This window comes from Babylonia areolata, chromosome 8 (genome assembly GCF_041734735.1).
Source record: "Babylonia areolata isolate BAREFJ2019XMU chromosome 8, ASM4173473v1, whole genome shotgun sequence".
In the NCBI taxonomy this organism is placed as follows: Eukaryota; Metazoa; Mollusca; class Gastropoda; order Neogastropoda; family Buccinidae; genus Babylonia; species Babylonia areolata.
Genome location: NC_134883.1, coordinates 59,597 through 81,702, shown reverse-complemented (window position 1 = coordinate 81,702; position 22,106 = coordinate 59,597). Strand labels below are relative to the sequence as shown.

The following is a 22,106-nucleotide window of genomic DNA, read 5'->3' as shown; positions in this document are numbered from 1 at the left end:
CACCCCTGTCACATACACACGCACACACACACATACACGCACTCACACACATAAAAACACGCACTCACACACACACACAGCTCCCTTCATCATTTGACACCTAACCCTACACCATTCCAGTACAGTCCAAGAAAAAAAGATTATTAAAAAAATCATGTATAGACAACAGATCACACAAACATTGAACTACATCATGAGATAATACAGAAAAAGAAATACCTTCTCCCCAAAACTTTTTCCCCACAGCAAAAAATGTCTTTCTCTGGCACCATTTTCATAATACAAAGCAGATGCTGTCTTTTGTTCACACACATGTGATAATACAAGCCACATGTCTTTCGTTAATTCAACACATACTTGTGATCATACAAGTCACACACTGTCTTTTGTTAATTTGATACACATGTGTGATTATACAAGTCACACACATGTCTTTTGTTAATTTGATACACATGTGTGATTATAAAAGTCACACACTGTCTTTTGTTAATTTGACACAGATGTGATAATACAATCACACGCTGTCTTTCGTTAATGTGATACACCTGTGACAATACAATCACACGCTGTCTTTAGTTAAAGTGACACATGTGTGATAATACAAGTCATGAGTTGTCTTTCGTTAATGTGACTCACATGTGGTAATAGTCACAGGGCTGTCTTTCCTTCCACCCACACGTCGTAATACAGTCACAGGGCTGTCTTTCCTTCCACCCACACATGTCAGAGCAAAGCACTCAGTGCAGGCAGGATGTCCAACCTGATGACCTCCCCTGAAGGCAGTGCTTACGCTGTGACAATCATTCTGAGGGGTCATTGTGTCTGTTGTGTATGTGACTATCAATCGTTCAGAGGGGTTGTTATTATGTCTGGTGTGTATGTGACTATCAATCGTTCTGAGGGGTCATTATGTCTGTTGTGTATGTGACTATCAATCGTTCTGAGGGGTTGTTATTATGTCTGTTGTGTATGTGAGTTGTGACTATCAATTGTTCAGAGGGGTCATTATTATGTCTGTTGTGTATGTGACTATCAATCGTTCAGAGGGGTTGTTATTATGTCTGTTGTGTATGTGACTATCAATCGTTCTGCGGGGTCGTTATTATGTCTGTTGTGTATGTGAGTTGTGACTATCAATCGTTCTGCGGGGTCATTATGTCTGTTGTGTATGTGACTATCAATCGTTCTGCGGGGTCGTTATTATGTCTGTTGTGTATGTGACTATCAATCGTTCTGCGGGGTCGTTATTATGTCTGTTGTGTATGTGAGTTGTGACTATCAATCGTTCTGCGGGGTCGTTATTATGTCTGTTGTGTATGTGACTATCAATCGTTCTGCGGGGTCGTTATTATGTCTGTTGTGTATGTGACTATCAATCGTTCTGCGGGGTCGTTATTATGTCTGTTGTGTATGTGAGTTGTGACTATCAATCGTTCTGCGGGGTCGTTATTATGTCTGTTGTGTATGTGAGTTGTGACTATCAATCGTTCTGCGGGGTCGTTATTATGTCTGTTGTGTATGTGACTATCAATCGTTCTGCGGGGTCGTTATTATGTCTGTTGTGTATATGAGTTGTGACTATCAATTGTTCACAGGGGTTGTTATTATGTCTGTTGTGTATGTGACTATCAATCGTTCTGAGGAGTCGTTGTGTCTGTTGTGTATGTGACTATCGATCGTTCTGAGCAGTCATTGTGTCTGTTGTGTATGTGACTATCTGGCGGCTTTCAACTGTTCTGAGCAGTCATTGTGTCTGTTGTGTATGTGACTATCTGGCGGCTTTCAACTGTTCTGAGGAGTCGTTGTGTCTGTTGTGTATGTGACTATCAATCGTTCTGAGCAGTCATTGTGTTTGCTGCATGTGTGACTACTTGGCGGCTATCAATCGTTCTGAAGGGTCGTTGTGTCTGCTGCGTGTGTCTCCATCCTCCTCAGCTGACTGGGCATCAGACTCCTCCCCTTTCTCGATGCGCTTGTAGCACTTGACCTGGTCCGTGTTGCGGAAATATTTGACCCTGGGCTCCTGGCAGTTGACATAGATGGTTTTGGACTGGCGGATGCTACGCTTCAGGAAGTTGTCCACAACCCAGAACAGTATGGCCTACCAGAGACAGTATTCATCATTATATAACAACATACAGCCTGCCAGAGACAGTATTTACATTATATATCATACAGCCTGCCAGAGACAGCGTTCATCATTATATAACAACATACAGCCTGCCAGAGACAGTATTCATCATTATATAACAACATACAGCCTGCGAGAGACAGTATTCATCATTATATAACAACATACAGCCTGCCAGAGACAGTATTCATCATTATATAACAACATACAGCCTGCCAGAGACAGTATTCATCATTATATAACAACATACAGCCTGCCAGAGACAGTATTTACATTATATATCATACAGCCTGCCAGAGACAGCGTTCATCATTATATAACAACATACAGCCTGCGAGAGACAGTATTCATCATTATATAACAACATACAGCCTGCCAGAGACAGTGTTCATCATTATATAACAACATACAGCCTGCCAGAGACAGTATTCATCATTATATAACAACATACAGCCTGCCAGAGACAGTATTCATCATTATATAACAACATACAGCCTGCCAGAGACAGTGTTTATCATTATATATCATACAGCCTGCCAGAGACAGCATTCATCATTATATAACAACATACAGCCTGCCAGAGACAGTGTTCATCATTATATAACAACATACAGCCTGCCAGAGACAGTGTTAATCAATATATAATAACATAGAGCCTGCCAGAGACAGTGTTCATCAATATATAACAACATAGAGCTTGCCAGAGACAGTGTTCATCATTACATAACATACAGCCTGCCAGAGACAGTGTTCATCAATATATAACAACACAGAGTTTGCCAGAGACAGTGTTCATCAATATATAACAACATAGAGCCTGCCAGAGACAGTGTTCATCATTACATAACATACAGCCTGCCAGAGATAGTGTTCATCAATATTAACAACATACAGCCTGCCAGACAGTGTTCATCATTACACAACATACAGCCTGCCAGAGACAGTCTTCATCATTATATAACATACAGTCTGCCAGAGACAGTGTTCATTATTACATAACATACAGCCTGCCAGAGATAGTGTTCATCAATATATAACAACATACAGCCTGCCAGACAGTGTTCATCATTACATAACATACAGCCTGTCAAAGACAGTGTTCATCATTACACAACATACAGCCTGCCAGAGACAGTGCTCATCAATGTAGCCTGCCAGAGAGTGTTCACTATTACACAACATATTAGATGTAAAATGAAAATGGCAAAGAAGTGCCAGTGACTGACATTGACGATCAGAGGGACATGGAAAGAGACAAAGAAAGAGATGATGACTCACACTGATGATCAAAAGGATGAGGACAAGGGAAGTCAAAACATGGGGAGATGACTCACGTTGACGAACAGAGGGACAAGGAAAGTGAGGGACAAGGAAAGAGATAGGACAAAGAAAGGGGAGATGGCTCATGCTGATGATCAGAGGGACAAGGAAAGAGGAAACAAGGGGGGGTGACTCATGCTGATGAACAGAGGGACAAGGAAAGAGGAAACAAGGGGAGATGACTCATGCTGACGAACAGAGGGACAAGGAAAGAGGAAACAAGGGGAGATGACTCATGCTGATGATCAGAGGGACAAGGAAAGAGGAAACAAGGGGGGGTGACTCATGCTGATGATCAGAGGGACAAGGAAAGAGGAAACAAGGGGAGATGACTCATGCTGACGAACAGAGGGACAAGGAAAGAGGAAACAAGGGGAGATGACTCATGCTGATGATCAGAGGGACAAGGAAAGTGAAAACAAGGGGAGATGACTCATGCTGATGATCAGAGGGACAAGGAAAGAGGAAACAAGGGGAGATAATAATAATAACACTAATTCATAACTTTTCGATGGCGTGATATCCAGTACTAATGCTGCTCAAAGCACCTTAAATCATCGAGCCAGATATAAACATAACATAAAACATTACAACAGCTGAATCCAATGTGTTCACAGAATGAATAAAAAAGCATGATCCACCAAACAATAAAAATATCAAGTAAATAATGCTTAGATTAAAAAGAAATACATTTCTTAAAAACACACATTTTTTAGACGCACACAAACATGCGCAAGCACACTCTCACTCGCACACACACACACGTGCACGCACGCGCCCAGACATTAAATATATCAACTACACTAAAACAGGATTATGTGAGTATAAATATCTCTCGCATAAAACTCCAAGTGGCGAACAGACTTTGGACTATACATCATGCTGAGTGCAGAAATGTTTGCGGAAAAGGTGCGTTTTCAGATCTGACTTGAAGGTCTGGAGATCAGAAGCATTTCTGAGGGATGATGGCAAAGAATTCCAAATTTGGGGTACTTGAGCCCTAAAAGATATTTTCCCTGCACATTTTAAATTAGTTCTTGGGATTTTAAGTAACAGTTCAGAACTGGATCTTAGCGTTCTACATGGTTTGTACATTTCCAGCACAGAGGAAAGATACGGGGGAAGAGATTCATCAAAATGTTGGAAGGCAAGTGTCACTAGTTACCAGCTGCTGTGGCAAAGTGGTTAGCGTCGCGGACTGACGGCTGGGAGGACGCGGGTTCGAATCCCAGCGGAGGTGGGTTTTTCGGCCCATGGCCGGCTCCTACCCAGAGTTAAGTGTGCTGTGGACTTAAATGGGGAGACTGGGACCACACAGTCGAGTGTCATCCACTTCAAGGATGCGTCTTTGGGTGTGTTGCTCTAATTACCTGACCAACACTGCAAATGTCTGTATCTCTCGGGCCTGGTTAACGACGGGATATCATTATGACAGGAAGCGTAGAGTACAGCCTTGTCACGCAGTCCCAAACCAAAATGGACCTCCATAGCAACATCGTCATCATCATCGTCATCCTCATCCTCCTTCATCGTCATCAATATAAACAAAATAGTCTCAAAGTCTGTGGCCTTTCATGCCCTGCTCTCATGGTGACCTCAGTTTCGATACCCCTCCACTTCCATGCTTGGGGTGAGTCCTGTCAATGTCGTCAGTCCTGTCAATGTCGTCTCTGGGAGGGACGCTCACTCAGTCTGGCTCCGCGACTAAGCCATTATTGTCATTAGTAGGGGGCTTAGTAGGTGGTGTCCGAAGTACGTTAAAACAGAACAGGTACCACTGAACACCACCGAAGTGACTCAGCAGCAGTGCAGAGTCTCCTCTGGTGTGTGGCCTCCTGGCGACCTAACATCGATGGTTCCCTGTGGACTGCCGACGCTGGAACTGCGACGGATGAACCCGGGTTTGGCTGTGTATGGGGGAATCTAAATGAGCGGCATGGGAGCAATGCCACTGAACTGGTGCAGATGATGAGGCAGCAAAAAAAAAAAAAAAAAAAAAAGTGTCACTAGTTTATAGTGAATGCAGGACTCTATAGGAAGCCAGTGTAACTGATGCAAAAGAGGTTTGACATGATCAGATTTCTTTTTTGCTAGAACAAGTCGTGCAGCGTTGTTCTGTACTTTCTGTCGTCTAATAAGAGAGGAAGATGGTAAACCTGCTAAGGTAGAATTGCAGTAATCTAGTCTGGACAGGACAAAAGATGAAACCAACTGAGCCATGTTTTTCTCCGTTAAGTATGGTCTGACTGAGTCTAGTCTGCGACGATGAAAATTGCATGACTGACACGGGGATGAAATGTGGTCAGCCATGGTCAAAGTCTGATCAATATGTGCACCTAGGTATTTTGCTGATGTTTGAAATGTAACTGTAGAAGTGCTGAGAGTGACTGGGCCCTTTTTGACTCATTGTGTAAACAAAGTGAGTCTATGTTTTAACCCACTGTTCGGTTGTCTCTGTGTGTGTGTGTGTGTGTGTGTCTGTGGTAAACTTTAACATTGCCATCTTCTCTGCAAATACTTTGTCAGTTGACACCAAATTTGGCATAAAAATAGGAAAAATTCAGTTTTTTCCAGTCATCTGGTTTAAAACAATACTGCACCTCTGGGATGGGCACAAAAAAATTATTTTAAAAAAAAGAAGCCAAATTATATGCAAACTGAATTATTTTACTGTTATATATATATTTTTTTATTCTCTAAACTTGGCACTTTGATCTGATATTCTGACACAACAACAAGAGCAGTCATCTTTATCATTTTTTGTTCAAACAGGAACTTCTTTTGCTAAGCATGGAAGTTATATTTATTTTACATGTCTTTGCTGCAGATAGTAAAAAAGGGAAATTAATCTGTAATTAATGCTAGGGGGCTTAATTTGCTTTAAACTGATCTTTCTCATCTTAAACCTTACATTTTGAAATTATACTCGATACATAAAACGCCTGTGTGTTTTACTCTCAGTATACAGGGCTTTCACTATGTTCATTCGCCCAAGTGGTCTTTTTTGGAAAATACTAAAATCAATACTACGAGTGGACTTTATTAATCTATTGGCTGACCCCTGAAGGTCATTGGCAAAAATCAATTGTGTACACATATTTATACATATTCAAAGTGCGTACTCATAGTCTTCGCGAACGAGAATGACGCCATTTTGTTTCAAGTTGTTGACCTACCTGTTCAATCCTATATCAAGTTCAATTGACAATACACGATAACATGTGATGACCTACCTGTTCAATCCTATATTCAATGGACAATACACGATAACATGTGATGACCTACCTGTTCAATCCTATATTCAATGGACAATACACGATAACATGTGTTGACCTGCCCATTCAATCCTATATCAAGTTCAATTGACAATACACGATAACATGTGGTGGAAAGTTGGAGAAGGGGATTGTTCAATATTTATTCAAAGAAAGATTTGTGAACACCTCATCACTTACTGGATTATGCCCCAAACTGCCGTAAAAATATCCACAGAATCAGTCGGAATTCACAGTGAAAAATAATGAACCATAAGAGAGTTAATACCCTTGAATTGATGAAATGTAAAAATTTCCAGTCTTGACTTTTCTCAAAATGAAGTCCTTTTCACTTCATACAACGTTTAGAAGTACTTGTACTTGACTCTACATGTTACTAGTTTAACAAAATACTCAATTTTCATATCAACTTTAAAACTATAAAACTAGAATGAACATAAAAGAGAAATTGAATCGACCGTGTCAATGGGATGTAACTAAACTTGTACATCTATCTAGATCCAGAGAAAACGGCTAAATGTTGCAGTGTGATTGCGGCGATAGCCACGTCTCCTTCACAGCGGACTTAAAAAGACTTTTTAATTGCCCTTAACGATTTTTTGAATGCCCAAGACCCACCAGAATAATATGATTTAAACAGCGTTCTCACTGCAAATACCGCAATCGATTTATCGCCCTTTAAAAAAGCATGTTTAAATGTTATATTTTTGAACTTCACTTAAAGAGCCACGATAGTGTAATGGGTGAGACAGTTTCTTCTCACCTGAACACGCAGGGTTCGAATCTGCCGTTAGAACTTTTTTTTTCTTTTTTCTTTTTCTTTTAACCCGAAGCTTTATAATAACAAATGCAGAACACATTTTAACGATTAGGTTTTTTGACTCACTTGTGTAAACAAAGTGAGTCTATGTTTAACCCAGTGTTCGGTTGTCTGTGTGTGTGTGTGTGTGTCCGTGGTAAACTTTAACATTGCCATTTTCTCTGCAAATACTTTGTCAGTTGACACCAAATTTGGCATAAAAATAGGAAAAATTCAGTTCTTTCCAGTCATCTGGTTTAAAACAATACTGCACCTCTGGGATGGGCACAAAAAATTAAAAAAAGAAGCCAAATTATATGCAAACTGAATTTACTGTTATATATATAAATATATATATATATATATTTTTTTTTATTCTCAAAACTTGGCACTTTGATCTGATATTCTGACACAATAACAAGAGCAGTAATTTTTATCATTTTTTGTTCAAACAGGAACTTCTTTTGCTAAGCATGAAGTTATATTTATTTTGCATGTCTTTGGTGCAGACAGTACAAAAGGGAAATTAATCTGTAATTAATTCTAGGGGGCTTAATTTGCTTTAAACTGATCTTTCTCATCTTAAACATTACATTTTGAAATTATACTCGATACATAAAACGCCTGTGTGTTTTACTCTCAGTGTACAGGGCTTTCACTATGTTCATTCGCCCAAGTGGTCTTTTTTGGAAAATACTAAAATCAATACTACGAGTGGACTTTATTAATCTATTGGCTGACCCATGAAGGTCATGGGCAAAAATCAATTGCGTACACATATTTATACACATTCAAAGCGCATGCTCATATTCTTCACGAACGCGAATGACGCCATTTTGTTTCAAGTTGTTGACCTACCTGTTCAATCCTATATTCAATGGACAATACACGATAACATGTGTTGACCTGCCTGTTCAATCCTATATTCAATGGACAATACACGATAACATGTGTTGACCTGCCTGTTCAATCCTATATTCAATGGACAATACACGATAACATGTGTTGACCTGCCTGTTCAATCCTATATTCAATGGACAATACACGATAACATGTGTTGACCTGCCCATTCAATCCTATATCAAGTTCAATTGACAATACACGATAACATGTGGTGGAAAGTTGGAGAAGGGGATCGTTAAATATTTATTCAAAGAAAGATTTGTGAACGCCTCATCACTTACTGGATTATGCCCCAAACTGCCATAAAAATATCCACAGAGTCAGTCGGAATTCACAGTGAAAAATAATAAACCATGAGAGTTAATACCCTTGAACTGATGAAATGTAAAAATTTCCAGTCTTGACTTTTCTCAAAATGAAGTCCTTTTCACTTCATACAACGTTTAGAAGTACTTGTACTTGACTCTACATGTTACTAGTTTAACAAAATACTCAATTTTCATATCAACTTTAAAACTATAAAACTAGAATGAACATAAAAGAGAAATTGAATCGACCGTGTCAATGGGATGTAACTAAACTTGTACATCTATCTAGATCCAGAGAAAACGGCTAAATGTTGCAGTGTGATTGCAGCGATAACCACGTCTCCTTCACAGCGGACTTAAAAAGACTTTTTAATTGCCCTTAAAGATTTTTTGAATGCCCAAGACCCACCAGAATAATATGATTTAAACAGCGTTCTCACTGCAAATACCGCAATCGATTTATCACCCTTTAAAAAAGCATGTTTAAATGTTATATTTTTGAACTTCACTTAAAGAGCCACGATAGTGTAATGGGTAAGACAGTTTCTTCTCACCTGAACACGCAGGGTTCGAATCTGCCGTTAGAACTTTTTTTTTCTTTTTTCTTTTTCTTTTAACCCGAAGCTTTATAATAACAAATGCAGAACACATTTTAACAATTAGGTTTTTTGACTCACTTGTGTAAACAAAGTGAGTCTATGTTTAACCCAGTGTTCGGTTGTCTGTGTGTGTGTGTGTGTGTATGTCCGTGGTAAACTTTAACATTGCCATTTTCTCTGCAAATACTTTGTCAGTTGACACCAAATTTGGCATAAAAATAGGAAAAATTCAGTTCTTTCCAGTCATCTGGTTTAAAACAATACTGCACCTCTGGGATGGGCACAAAAAATTAAAAAAAGCCAAATTATATGCAAACTGAATTTACTGTTATATATATAAATATATATATATATATATATTTTTTTTTTTTTTATTCTCAAAACTTGGCACTTTGATCTGATATTCTGACACAACAAGAGCAGTAATTTTTATCATTTTTTGTTCAAACAGGAACTTCTTTTGCTAAGCATGAAGTTATATTTATTTTGCATGTCTTTGGTGCAGACAGTACAAAAGGGAAATTAATCTGTAATTAATTCTAGGGGGCTTAATTTGCTTTAAACTGATCTTTCTCATCTTAAACATTACATTTTGAAATTATACTCGATACATAAAACGCCTGTGTGTTTTACTCTCAGTATACAGGGCTTTCACTATGTTCATTCGCCCAAGTGGTCTTTTTTGGAAAATACTAAAATCAATACTACGAGTGGACTTTATTAATCTATTGGCTGACCCCTGAAGGTCATGGGCAAAAATCAATTGCGTACACATATTTATACACATTCAAAGCGCATGCTCATATTCTTCGCGAACGCGAATGACGCCATTTTGTTTCAAGTTGTTGACCTGCCCATTCAATCCTGTATCAAGTTCAATTGACAATACACGATAACATGTGATGACCTACCTGTTCAATCCTATATTCAATGGACAATACACGATAACATGTGGTGGAAAGTTGGAGAAGGGGATCGTTAAATATTTATTCAAAGAAAGATTTGTGAACGCCTCATCACTTACTGGATTATGCCCCAAACTGCCATAAAAATATCCACAGAGTCAGTCGGAATTCACAGTTAAAAATAATAAACCATGAGAGTTAATACCCTTGAACTGATGAAATGCAAAAATTTCCAGTCTTGACTTTTCTCAAAATGAAGTCCTTTTCACTTCATACGACGTTTACAAGTACTTGTACTTGGCTCTACATTTTAGTAGTTTAACAAAATACTCAATTTTCATATCAACTTTAAAACTATAAAACTAGAATGAACATAAAAGAGAAATTGAATCGACCATGTCAATGGGATGTAACTAAACTTGTACATCTATCTAGATCCAGAGAAAACGGCTAAATGTTGCAGTGCCGGTGATTGCGGCAACAGCCACATCTCCTTTACCGTGGACTTAAAAAGACTTTTTAATTGCCCTTAAAGATTTTTTGAATGCCCAAGATACACCAGAATAATATGATTTAAACAGTGTTCTCACTGCCAATACCGCAATCAATTTATCGCCCTTTAAAAAAGCATGTTCAAATATTATATTTTTGAATGTCAGGTAAGGAGCCATGATAGTGTAATGGGTAAGACAGTTTCTTCTCACCCGAACACGCGGGGTTCAAATCTGCCATTAGGACTTTTTTTTTCTTTTTTCTTTTTCTTTTAACCCGAAGCTTTATAATAACAAATACAGAACGCATTTTAATGATTAGATTTTTTTTAAAGTGTATCACAAGTGAGTCTTGAAGGCCTTGCCTCTCTTGTTTTTTTTTTTTTTTTAAAGTGTATCACAAGTGAGTCTTGAAGGCCTTGCCTCTCTTGTTTTTATTTCATTGAGATGAGCTCGGTCTCCTAGTCCTACAGCTAAGAGCTCGGTTTTCTCTTCATTAAGTTTTAGCTTGTTTCTGTCCATCCACACCTTTACATCAGCCACACAGGCTTCTGTCTCATTAATGACTGTTTTGAAGTCAGATGGTGCAGCGGCTTTTTGTAACTCAGTGTCATCAGTATACTTATGGTAATCAAATGAATTCCTTTTGATGATGTCAGACAAAAGCGGAGGATATAAAGTGAATAAAATAGGTCTCAGACCCGATCCCTGAGGGACAAGAAATACAAGAGGGATAACCTTAGAAGTGGTATAATTTACTTTAACGCAGAGCTGACGGTTTGAAAGGTAGAATGAAAACCATTTTAAAGCAGTAGATCAAATGCCAAAGGTAGAGCTTTGACGGTTGATGAGAATTTGGTGGTTGATTGTATCAAATGCTGCTGACAGATCTAGGAATGCCATTAAGGATGAAAGTTTTTTGTCTGTATTTAAGAGAAGACTGTAACAGAGAGAAGAGCTGTTTCTGTGCTGTGGTTTTTTCGATAGGCTGACTGATAAATTTTGAGCAGACCGTTTTTCTCTAGATGATCCCGTAACTGCTGTAACACAACTTTCTCAATAATTTTAGAAATGAATGACAGATTAGACATGGGTCGATAGTTCTTCAGTTGATTTGAGTCCATATAGTGCTTTTTCAAAAGTGGGGTGACAATAGCCAATTTGAGAGATTTAATCAACAGTTCCTGACTCTAGAGAGTGGTTTACAGTACTGGTGATTAAGGGGAGAAGATCATCTAGACAGATCTTTAAAAGGTTAGATGGTAATGGATCCAAATCACATGTCTTATTTGGAGAATAAAGAATAAAATCTCTCAGTCTTTTCTGAAACTGTTCTAAAACATGTCATTAAAACCCCTTTAAATTCATCAAACTTATTCTCTGGTGGACAAGCATCCAGTTCATGTCGGATGTTAGCGATTTTATCAGTAAAATATGTACAAAAAGTATCAGGAAGATCCTGAGGAGGGTCTTTTGGCAGTAACAGTTCTTTGCTTTAGCCAGTCAGTTGGTTTGAAACAGCATATAGCTGTTTGGACATGGAGCACTGGCTGATTGATGGAAACACTAAAGTGTTGACGTTTTGAGGTGGTCTGCATAGCGTTCAGTGTGTTGCGCTCTTTGATACAAATCTCATGGAAGACTGTTAGCTTGTTGGAGCGCCAGACATGCTCAGCCTGTTGTTCCTGACGCTTGGCGGCCTCACTTCATCTGTCATCAAGGGAGCAGAGGGACGGTCAGTAACAAGGCGACATGCTTGTCCAGTATCTGAAGGAGGCCGGTGTTGTATATTCTGAGGGGAGATGAGTTTGAATGATTTTCCTGCACAAGGGATTTGATGTCAGCATTGAAAAGATCAACACTAATCATTTTGGTGTTTCGCGATGTTACAAGGCGTTTTTCTCGTTTGAGTCTCTCAAAAGGGATGTTGTAAATGACTGCCATGTGGTCAGCAAGGGCAAAGTCCATAACCTGAAGCTGGGGGGCGAGTATATTCTCCCGAACCACAAGCCAATTAAGTGTGTGACCATGTTTGTAGGTGGTTTCACTTATCAGTTGTTTTAATCAGTGGTTGTGGAGCAGAGTACGCAAATGTAAGATATCAGAATTGTTGGTCTGTTCATAATGAAAGTTAAAATCACCTATTAAAACTAAGTCCCCTGCATCTATGGTGTACTTATCTAAGAGACTGGAAAATTTGGTGATAAAATCCTGGATACTACATTTATCATGACCACTTGGTGGAGGTCTATATCCACATATAACATGGCACACATAGTTATTGCTCTCAGACTTCATTGCTATGACCTCAAATGATGTGTTGTCAAGGGTTTTGAATGTACATTTTGTATATGGCTCCTCATTATAGCTGCTATACCACCCCCTTTTCTAACTTGTCTGGTGAACAGTTTTGATTTGCATCCCTGCTGTTAGCTGTGCCATGAATGATATGTGCCCCCTCTTTACACAGCCATGTTTCAGTTAACATGACAACATCAAAAGCATTGGCAACAATTATGTTGTGGATAGAAGATGCCTTCTGTCGACATGACTGAACACTGACACACGTAAGTTTCAAATGTGATGGGTGGAAAGTTGTCTCAATCGCTTGTACATTCCTCTAGGGGTGGATATAAATCAGGTTAGAAAAGTTTACTCTCACCTTTTGCCTCTTGTGTGATTTGGGTTCAGAACTGTTTGCACTGCTTTGAATGACATGTATCACTTTCCTTTTCTGTGTCCCTCCCTGATGAGATCGTTTTTTGCGGGGGAGGTTGTAATCAATGTTTAAGTCCTTAAGACGTTGTATCACATCTTGACATAACACAGTGTGTGTGTACTGATCCAACGCAAGCAGCTGATGTCGAGAATACTTGCATGGCGAGACGCATGCAGTGTTGATGTTTACCACTGAACACTGCTTGTTGGCCATACTCCAGCAATGGCGGACGGTGATTAATATTCGACGCCCACAGGAAAAATGTCCAAACAAAGTTTGAAGGCACATGGAGCGGTATAAAACAAACACGTAACAGATGAGTCCGTCATGAATCAGTCTGTAAAAAACTGACTTCATTAAAAAGACCGGGATAAAACAATCGACTAAAAATTGAGAGAGCTGAAGAGCCTGCCTGTCAGGCGACTAGTCCGCACTCAACAACCAAAACCAGATGCAGCACACAAACCACATACACAACACACACACCACATACATGACTCATGTTGACGATCAGAGGGACAAGGAAAGTGAAAACAAGGGGAGGTGACTCACGCTGACGATCAGAGGGACAAGGAAAGTGAAAACAAGGGGAGGTGACTCATGCTGACGATCAGAGGGACAAGGAAAGTGAAAACAAGGGGAGGTGACTCACGCTGACGATCAGAGGGACAAGGAAAGTGCAAAAACAAGGGGGGGTGACTCATGCTGACGATCAGAGGAACAAGGAAAGAGGAAACAAGATAAGAGGAAACAAGGGGAGGTGACTCACGTTGACGATCAGAGGGACAATAAACATGACCAGAGCCAGCTCCAGCATGGGGTCCTTGATGGGAGACATGATGAACTTCCGCACCTGGTGCACACACACACACACACACACACACACACCCGCCACAAACACACACATCACACACACACCCACACACACACACCACACACACACACAACACACACACACACGACACTCACACACACCACATACACACAGAGGATACATACCTTTATCATTCCTTGCACACATTATACATTTTGTACTCACCTATATTTGAGAAACAATGCATGAGCATAGTACACGATTAATCACATATAAACACACACCCACACACACTCATAAATAATCACAACCACACAGACAGAAGTACACAAAAACATTATCTGTCAATTCTCTCTCATCAACATGTATACTCTCTCTCACAAACACTGTGATACAGTGACATATAGCAAGCACACACACACAAACACACACACACAAATATATAAATATATATATATATATATATATATATATATATATATATAGAGAGAGAGAGAGAGAGAGAGAGAGAGAGAGATATGTGTGTGTGTGATTCTTCTGTTGTGTCTGACAGATGAGTGAGCAGGCAGGTCATCTGCTGATATGGGTCCTCATGTGGGAATGAAGACCAATTCCTGAGGCACAAGGTCATCCACAGACACTGCATGGAATGGAGTCCTACACTGATGGGCCCTGTTTTCTCTGATTCTTTTTCTCCTACATGGAGACTGCTCTGTTGCACTCAAATGTCTTTGTGCCCTGGGTACATCGTTGCTTCCACTGTGTTCTTACAAAGGCAACATCTTCCCAGGAAGCAGTGTTGATGTTGCAGCTTCTGAGGTTGGCCTTCAAGGTGTCTTTGTACCTCTTGAAAGGTCTTTGTACCTCTTGAAAGTCCTTCCTTGGTCACATTGTACTTCCTTCAGTTGCCCATAGAACAGCATCTTTGGAATTCTGCTTTCCTCTATATGGACATGTTCTGTCCATCACAGCTGGCTTTTGATGAGCATGCACTCAATGCTGGGTAGGCTGCTCTTCTTCAGGACTGTAGGGTGGAACATTGGATGCTGAAGATCTTCAGGACTATAGGGTGGAACATTGGATGCTGAAGATCTTCAGGACTGTAGGGTGGAACATTGGATGCTGAAGATCTTCAGGACTGTAGGGTGGACACTCTCTGTCTTGCCATTGGATGTTGAAGATCTTCAGTACTGTAGGGTGGACACTCTGTCTTGCCATTGGATGTTGAAGATCTTCAGGACTGTAGGGTGGAACACTGGATGCTGAAGATCTTCAGGACTCTTGGGTGGACACTCTGTCTTGCCATTGGATGCTGAAGATCTTCAGGACTGTAGGGTGGAACACTGGATGCTGAAGATCTTCAGGACTGTAGGGTGGACACTCTGTCTTGCCATTGGATGCTGAAGATCTTCAGTACTGTAGGGTGGACACTCTGTCTTGCCATTGGATGCTGAAGATCTTCAGGACTGTAGGTTGAACACTTTGTCTTGCCATTGGATGCTGCAGATCTTGTGCAAGCATCGTTGATGGACCTGTTCGGGTTGTTGGATGTGTTGATAGTACGTGGTCCAAGTCTGACAACAGTAGAGGAAAGCACTCAGAACCGCAGCTCTGTACACGGCGACCTTTGTGCGTAATTTGATGCCATGGTCTTGCCACAGATCCTTGGAGGGTCTGCCAAAGGCAGAGCTCGCTTTTAAGATGCACAACATCACTTCTGCATCCAGAACTCTATTGCTGCTTTCAGTGCTGCCCAAGCAGCAGAACTTGTCCACAGTTTTGATTTCTGTGTTGCTGACGACAACAGGTGGTGGTGGAGCACAGGTAGCTCCAGACAGTGAAGGCTGGAACATGGCCTTGGTCTTACCAAGACTGATAATAAGTCCAAAGCATCGACAGGCCCTTGCAAAGCAATCTGTGATGCACTGGATGTCTTAATTTGTATCTGTATTTCTTTTTATCACAACAGATTTCTCTGTGTAAAATTCGGGCTACTCTCCCCAGGGAGAACGCGTCGCTATACTACAGCACCACCCATTATTTTGTATTTTTTCCTGCGTGCAGTTTTATTGGGGTTTTTTTGTAGAGTTTTCTACAGAATTCTGCCAGGAACAACCATTCTGTTGCTGTGGGTTCTTTTATGTGCGCTAAGTGCATGCTGCACACAGGACCTTGGTTTATCATCTCATCCGAATGACTAGCGTCCAGACCACCATTTACGGTCCAGTGGAGGGGGAGAAAATATCGGCGGCTGAGCTGTGATTCGAACCAGTGCGTTCAGATTCTCTCGCTTCCTAGGCAGACGCATTACCTCAAGGCCATCACTCCACTCCGGCCATCACTCTGCTTCACTTCATGGGAGTGCATGGCCAGCGCACAGTCATCACCAAAGAGTAACTCTCTCAGAAGGGCCTTAAATACTTTAGTCTTGGACTGAAGTCATCGAAGGTTAGAGAGCTTGCCATCTGAACGAAACTGGATGTATACCCTCTTGTCCCAGTTCCAGAATGCATCAATCAGCAGTGCAGCAAAACGAATGGAAAAGAGGGTGGGGGATAAAACACATCCCTGCTTCACTCCATTTTTCACTGGGAATGGGTTAGACATATGTCCGTTTTCTGCACCCTTGCCTGTATGCCATCATGGAATGAAACAATCAGTGAGATGAGCTTTTCCAGGAAACCAAACTTGTGAAGGATCTTCAACAAGCCAGTCCGATTAACGGTCTGCATACACACACACCCACAAACAATCACATCAACACACACAAACACCAACACACACACACAAACACACTAATACAGACACACACACAGACATAGACGCACACCAACACACTCACACACACACACACACACACACGCACACACACTAACACACACACACACACATTAACACAAACACATATACACTAACATATACACACATTCACACACACATGTACCAACCTTGACCCAGAAAGATGGCAAGACAAGGAATGTCATGAGCAGTTTCTCAACAATCATGACAATGATGTAGAGAGCTGTCTGCCCCACCCAGGCATTGCACTGAGGAGGTTCTCCTGCCACCACAACCACACTTCTCTTTTGCACCACAACCAAACTTCTCTTTTTTGTGCATTGAGGGGGTTCTCCTACCATCACCACAACCACACTTCTCTTTTGCACCACAACCACACTTCTCTTTTGCACCACAAACACAATTCTCTTTTTTGTGCATTGAGGAGGTTCTCCTGCCACCACCACAACCACACTTCTCTTTTGCACCACAATCACAATTCTGTTTTTTGTTTTTCACCACAACCACACTTGTGTTTTTCACCACAACCACACTTCTCTTTTTCACCACAACAGCAATTCTGTTTTTCACCACAACACTTATGTTTTTCACCACAACCACACTTATGTTTTTCACCACAACCACACTTCTCTTTTTCACCACAACAGCAATTCTGTTTTTCACGACAACACTTATGTTTTTCACCACAACCACACTTATGTTTTTCACCACAACCACAATTCTCTTTTTCACCACTGCAATTCTGTTTTTCACCACAACCACACTTCTCTTTTTCACCACAACCACAATTCTCTTTTTCACCACTGCAATTCTGTTTTTCACCACAACCACACTTACGTTTTTCACTAAAACCACACTTATGTTTTTCACTACAACCACACTTATGTTTTTCACAACCACACTTATGTTTTTCACCACAACCACACTTCTCTTTTTCACCACAACCACAATTCTGTTTTCACCACAACCACACTTATGTTTTTCACCACAACCACAATTCTGTTTTCACCACAACCACACTTCTGTTTTTTCACCACAACCACAATTCTGTTTTCACCACAACCACAATTCTGTTTTTCACCACAACCACCACACTTATATTTTTCACCACAATCGCACTTCATTTTTTTTCTTGACATTCACAATATGACAATTATGTATTCTTGACATTCATAATACAACAATGTTTTCTTGACATTCACTGGTCAATATCCGAACAATATATGGCTGACCAACTGACCGGTCAATCTCCAAACAATATATGGCTGACCAATTGACTAGTCAATATCCAAACAATATATGGCTGACCAATTGACTAGTCAATGTTCAAACAATATGTGGCTGACCAACTGACTTGTCAATGTTCAAACAATATGTGGCTGACCAACTGACTTGTCAATGTCGAAACAAAATTTGGCTGACCAGTTGACTGGTCAATGTCCAAAGAATATATACCTGACCAATTGACTGGTCAATGTCCAAACTATATATAGCTGACCAATTGACTGGTCAATGTCCAAACAATATATGGCTGACCAATTGACTAGTCAATGTTCAAACAATATGTGGCTGACCAACTGACTTGTCAATGTCGAAACAAAATTTGGCTGACCAGTTGACTGGTCAATGTCCAAAGAATATATACCTGACCAATTGACTGGTCAATGTCCAAACTATATATAGCTGACCAACTGACTGGTCAATGTCCAAACAATATATGGCTGACTTGTTGACTGGTCACTGTCCAAACAATATATGGCTGACCAACTCACTGGTCAACGTCCAAACTATATATGTGTCACAACTTGTGACGACAGTTAGGGCGTGTGGCCCATCTTCGTTTTTCTCCACCCTCTCCTTTCACTTTTCCTCCTCCTCCCATCCTTCAGTTCAGGTAAAAGTCTCGATTTGCGCATGAACCACGTGCATGTTACTCAGTTCAACTGAGCGAGTATAAAATATTGTTGGCCAGCAACAATATTCGAGGCTTTTGCAGCCCGACTGTTGTAGTATACGGGTTGTCTCCATTGTCGGTAGGGTTGCTACCCCGACATCTTGGCACCAGTTGAAGTGAGGTCCGCCTGTCCTCCATTGAAGCCACTTCTGTGTTTCTTCGTCTGTCTTCGTCGTCATGTCTTTGTGGTGGTCGTTGGTGTATGCTACCTGTGGCAGCTCTCGCTGTGTCCTGGGTCCCGGGCCTTTCGTCTGGTGACCCGGGACCAGGCTGCTTCCAATTCAGTAGTGGGGCAACCATATCCAACCTGGCGCTTCCCCGGGTGGGGGATAGGGGAACGGCCCTCAGATATGGGGGTTAGCTGTGATATAAGTCAGGCTTGCCTGGCTGAATAAGCAGTCCTCGACCAACTGGCAATGTTCCTACCAGGACGGGGTGGGTCAACAGGTGGCACTGGAAATACCCCATGTGTCCTATGACAGGTTCATCATGCGGTCAAGAGGTGCATTATAACCTCAAGCCCAGGGGTGGGACCCTCAGAGAAACAATCCCCCCTGTGCTCAAAGGGCAGGACGTACGGGCCATGAGCTAAGGGTGAGGCACCCCAAAAGAAAACTCCAGCTGAAGACGGTGGTATCAGGCCACTGGCGCAATTAAAACCACGATACCATGCATCCACGCTTCCATAATGATGCAGTCCACAGAATCTCGATGTGGTGCTCGACCTTCGGAGACCCGCTGGGAAGGCCGGGAGCCGGGCCCTATATCTCAAAGGGGCCCACCCCAAGCAACTGGTGGTTGGACAAGGAAATTCCACATGCCCATGCGATGAAGAAGGAGACCTCATCCTCCTGCTGGGGCCAAGCAAACAGTACCAGCCAAGATGCTCAACATTCTCCAGTGGAATGCAGAAGGGGTGCATAAGAAGAAACTTGGCCTGGCAGAAAGGATGCACCAAGAAAATATTGACACTGCATGTGTCCAAAAGACACATTTGACAGTAAACCACCGCTTTCAAGTGAGGGGTTACGAGACCATCAGGTTGGACTGTGAGGAAATAAAGGAGGGGTGCTTGTCTTGGTGCCGAATTCCATCGCCGCACAAGAACTCAAAATCAACACCAATCAACAGGCAGAGATCCAAAAGGTTGATATAATCTTTAAAGAACACAACATCAGGATCTACAATGTCTATTGCCCTCAAGATCGTGATCGTTCCCTCACATACATGAACATCCCAGACAACAACTGCGTGGTGGTGGGAGATTTCAACAGTCACTCAGAGAGATGGGGCTATGAGGAGACGGACAGGACAGGCGAAGAAGTTGAGGATTGGGAGATAGACACACATCTTCATCTCATCAACCAAGAAGATGATGAACCCACCTTCTACTCTAGATGCTGGATGACCACATCAACACCAGATCCAGCGTTCGTCACGAACAACCTGTTCATCAGGACCACAAGAACAGTCCTCAACCAGCTTGGAGGAAGTGACCACAAGCCCGTAAAACTCTCTATCAACCTCAACTTGCAGGATCCTCAAGCAAAGTGTTTTCCCTGCTGGAATTACAGAAAGGCGGACTGGACTCTCTTTGAGACCCTCACAGATACATACACAAAGCCAATCAACATCAGGCAGAAGGAATCAAACAAGATGGTTCAAGACTTCACAAAGGCCGTCTTGAAAGCTGCTGTAGAATCCATCCCAATAGGAGCATGCAAAGACTACAAGCCCTACTGGACGAAGGAACTCTAGAATCTGGAAGATGCTGTTATGGAAGCCACGGACCGAGCAGAAAAGCAGCCATCACTGGAGAACAACATAGCGCTGAAGGAAGTAACTGCCAGATACAAGCTGTCCTGTGCACAAGCTGCAAGAAAAAGCTGGCAAAAGGAAACTGAAAGCCTAAATCTCGACAAGGATGGCATCAAGCTGTGGAAACTGGCTAGAACCCTCAGCAACGAAACAACAAGTCATACCACAATAACAATACAAGAGAATGGAAATTACCTCTCTGGAAAGAAAACAGCAAGGAATAAAGTGGTGCCTCCAGCACCCCAAATATAACCCAGAAGACAGATACCATTTGCTGGAATGACGGGAACAGGTCAAGATCTTCCGCCTGAGGACTGGACACAACTGCCTGCTCAACCACATGCACACAAAATTTGGCATTGGACAGAGTGGAGAGTGCCCTTGAGGTGAGGGACCAATGACAACCGACCACATCCTTCAAGACTGTAGGATGCATGCAGCATCCAGGAGGAAGTACTGGCCAACTCCGACAGCAGTGGAAGCCAAACTGTACGGCAACCTGGAGGAGCTGTGATGGACGGCAGCCTTCATCGAGGACACCGGGCTGCTCATCTAATGGGAGGCGAACGAGGAAGAAGAAGAAGAAGTAGTCTGGTGACCCAGATCTTCGTCCCCTCCTGTCCCATGACTGGTGTCCTGGGTCTTTGCCTCCTCCTGTCCCATGACTGGTGTCCTGGGTCTTTGCCTCCTCCTGCCTCATGACTGGTGTCCTGGGTCTTTGCCTCCTCCTGTCCCATGACTGGTGTCCTGGGTCTTTGCCTCCTCCTGCCTCATGACTGGTGTCCTGGGTCTTTGCCTCCTCCTGTCCCATGACTGGTGTCCTGGGTCTTTGCCTCCTCCTGCCTCATGACTGGTGTCCTGGGTCTTTGCCTCCTCCTGTCCCATGACTGGTGTCCTGGGTCTTTGCCTCCTCCTGTCCCATGACTGGTGTCCTGGGTCTTTGCCTCCTCCTGCCTCATGACCGGTGTCCTGGGTCTTTGCCTCCTCCTGCCTCATGACTGGTGTCCTGGGTCTTTGCCTCCTCCTGCCTCATGACTGGTGTCCTGGGTTCCGGGCCTTTGCCTGGCGATGTATGCTGAGTTCTGGCACCTGTGCCTTTCGTGCCTTTGGTCGGACTTCTGCTCCATGTGTCCGCTGACGTTCGTCTGCAGCCATGTGTTAATGTTTGTTTTTTCTTTTTTCTTTTAAGAAGAAAACTTCCTGAAGCCGCCAAAGACACGAACATCTGTGTGCCAGTCCTGGTTTGGGGTGTTTTTGTTTTTTTTCTTGAG

General features: G+C 42.0%; 1 protein-coding gene across 1 annotated transcript in view; it reads right to left on the bottom strand.

Moving 5' to 3' along the window:
* Positions 1–1,169: 1,169 nt before the first annotated feature.
* Positions 1,170–22,106, bottom strand: part of LOC143284442 (store-operated calcium entry regulator STIMATE-like) — a 46,038-nt gene continuing 25,101 nt past the window's right edge. The window contains exons 5-7 of the mRNA XM_076591077.1: positions 17,213–17,325; positions 14,220–14,303; positions 1,170–2,101 (exon numbers count right to left, since the gene is read on the bottom strand). Coding sequence (XP_076447192.1) covers positions 1,868–2,101; positions 14,220–14,303; positions 17,213–17,325 — 431 coding nt within the window. The 3' untranslated portion in view covers positions 1,170–1,867. The remainder of the gene's footprint in view (positions 2,102–14,219; positions 14,304–17,212; positions 17,326–22,106) is intronic.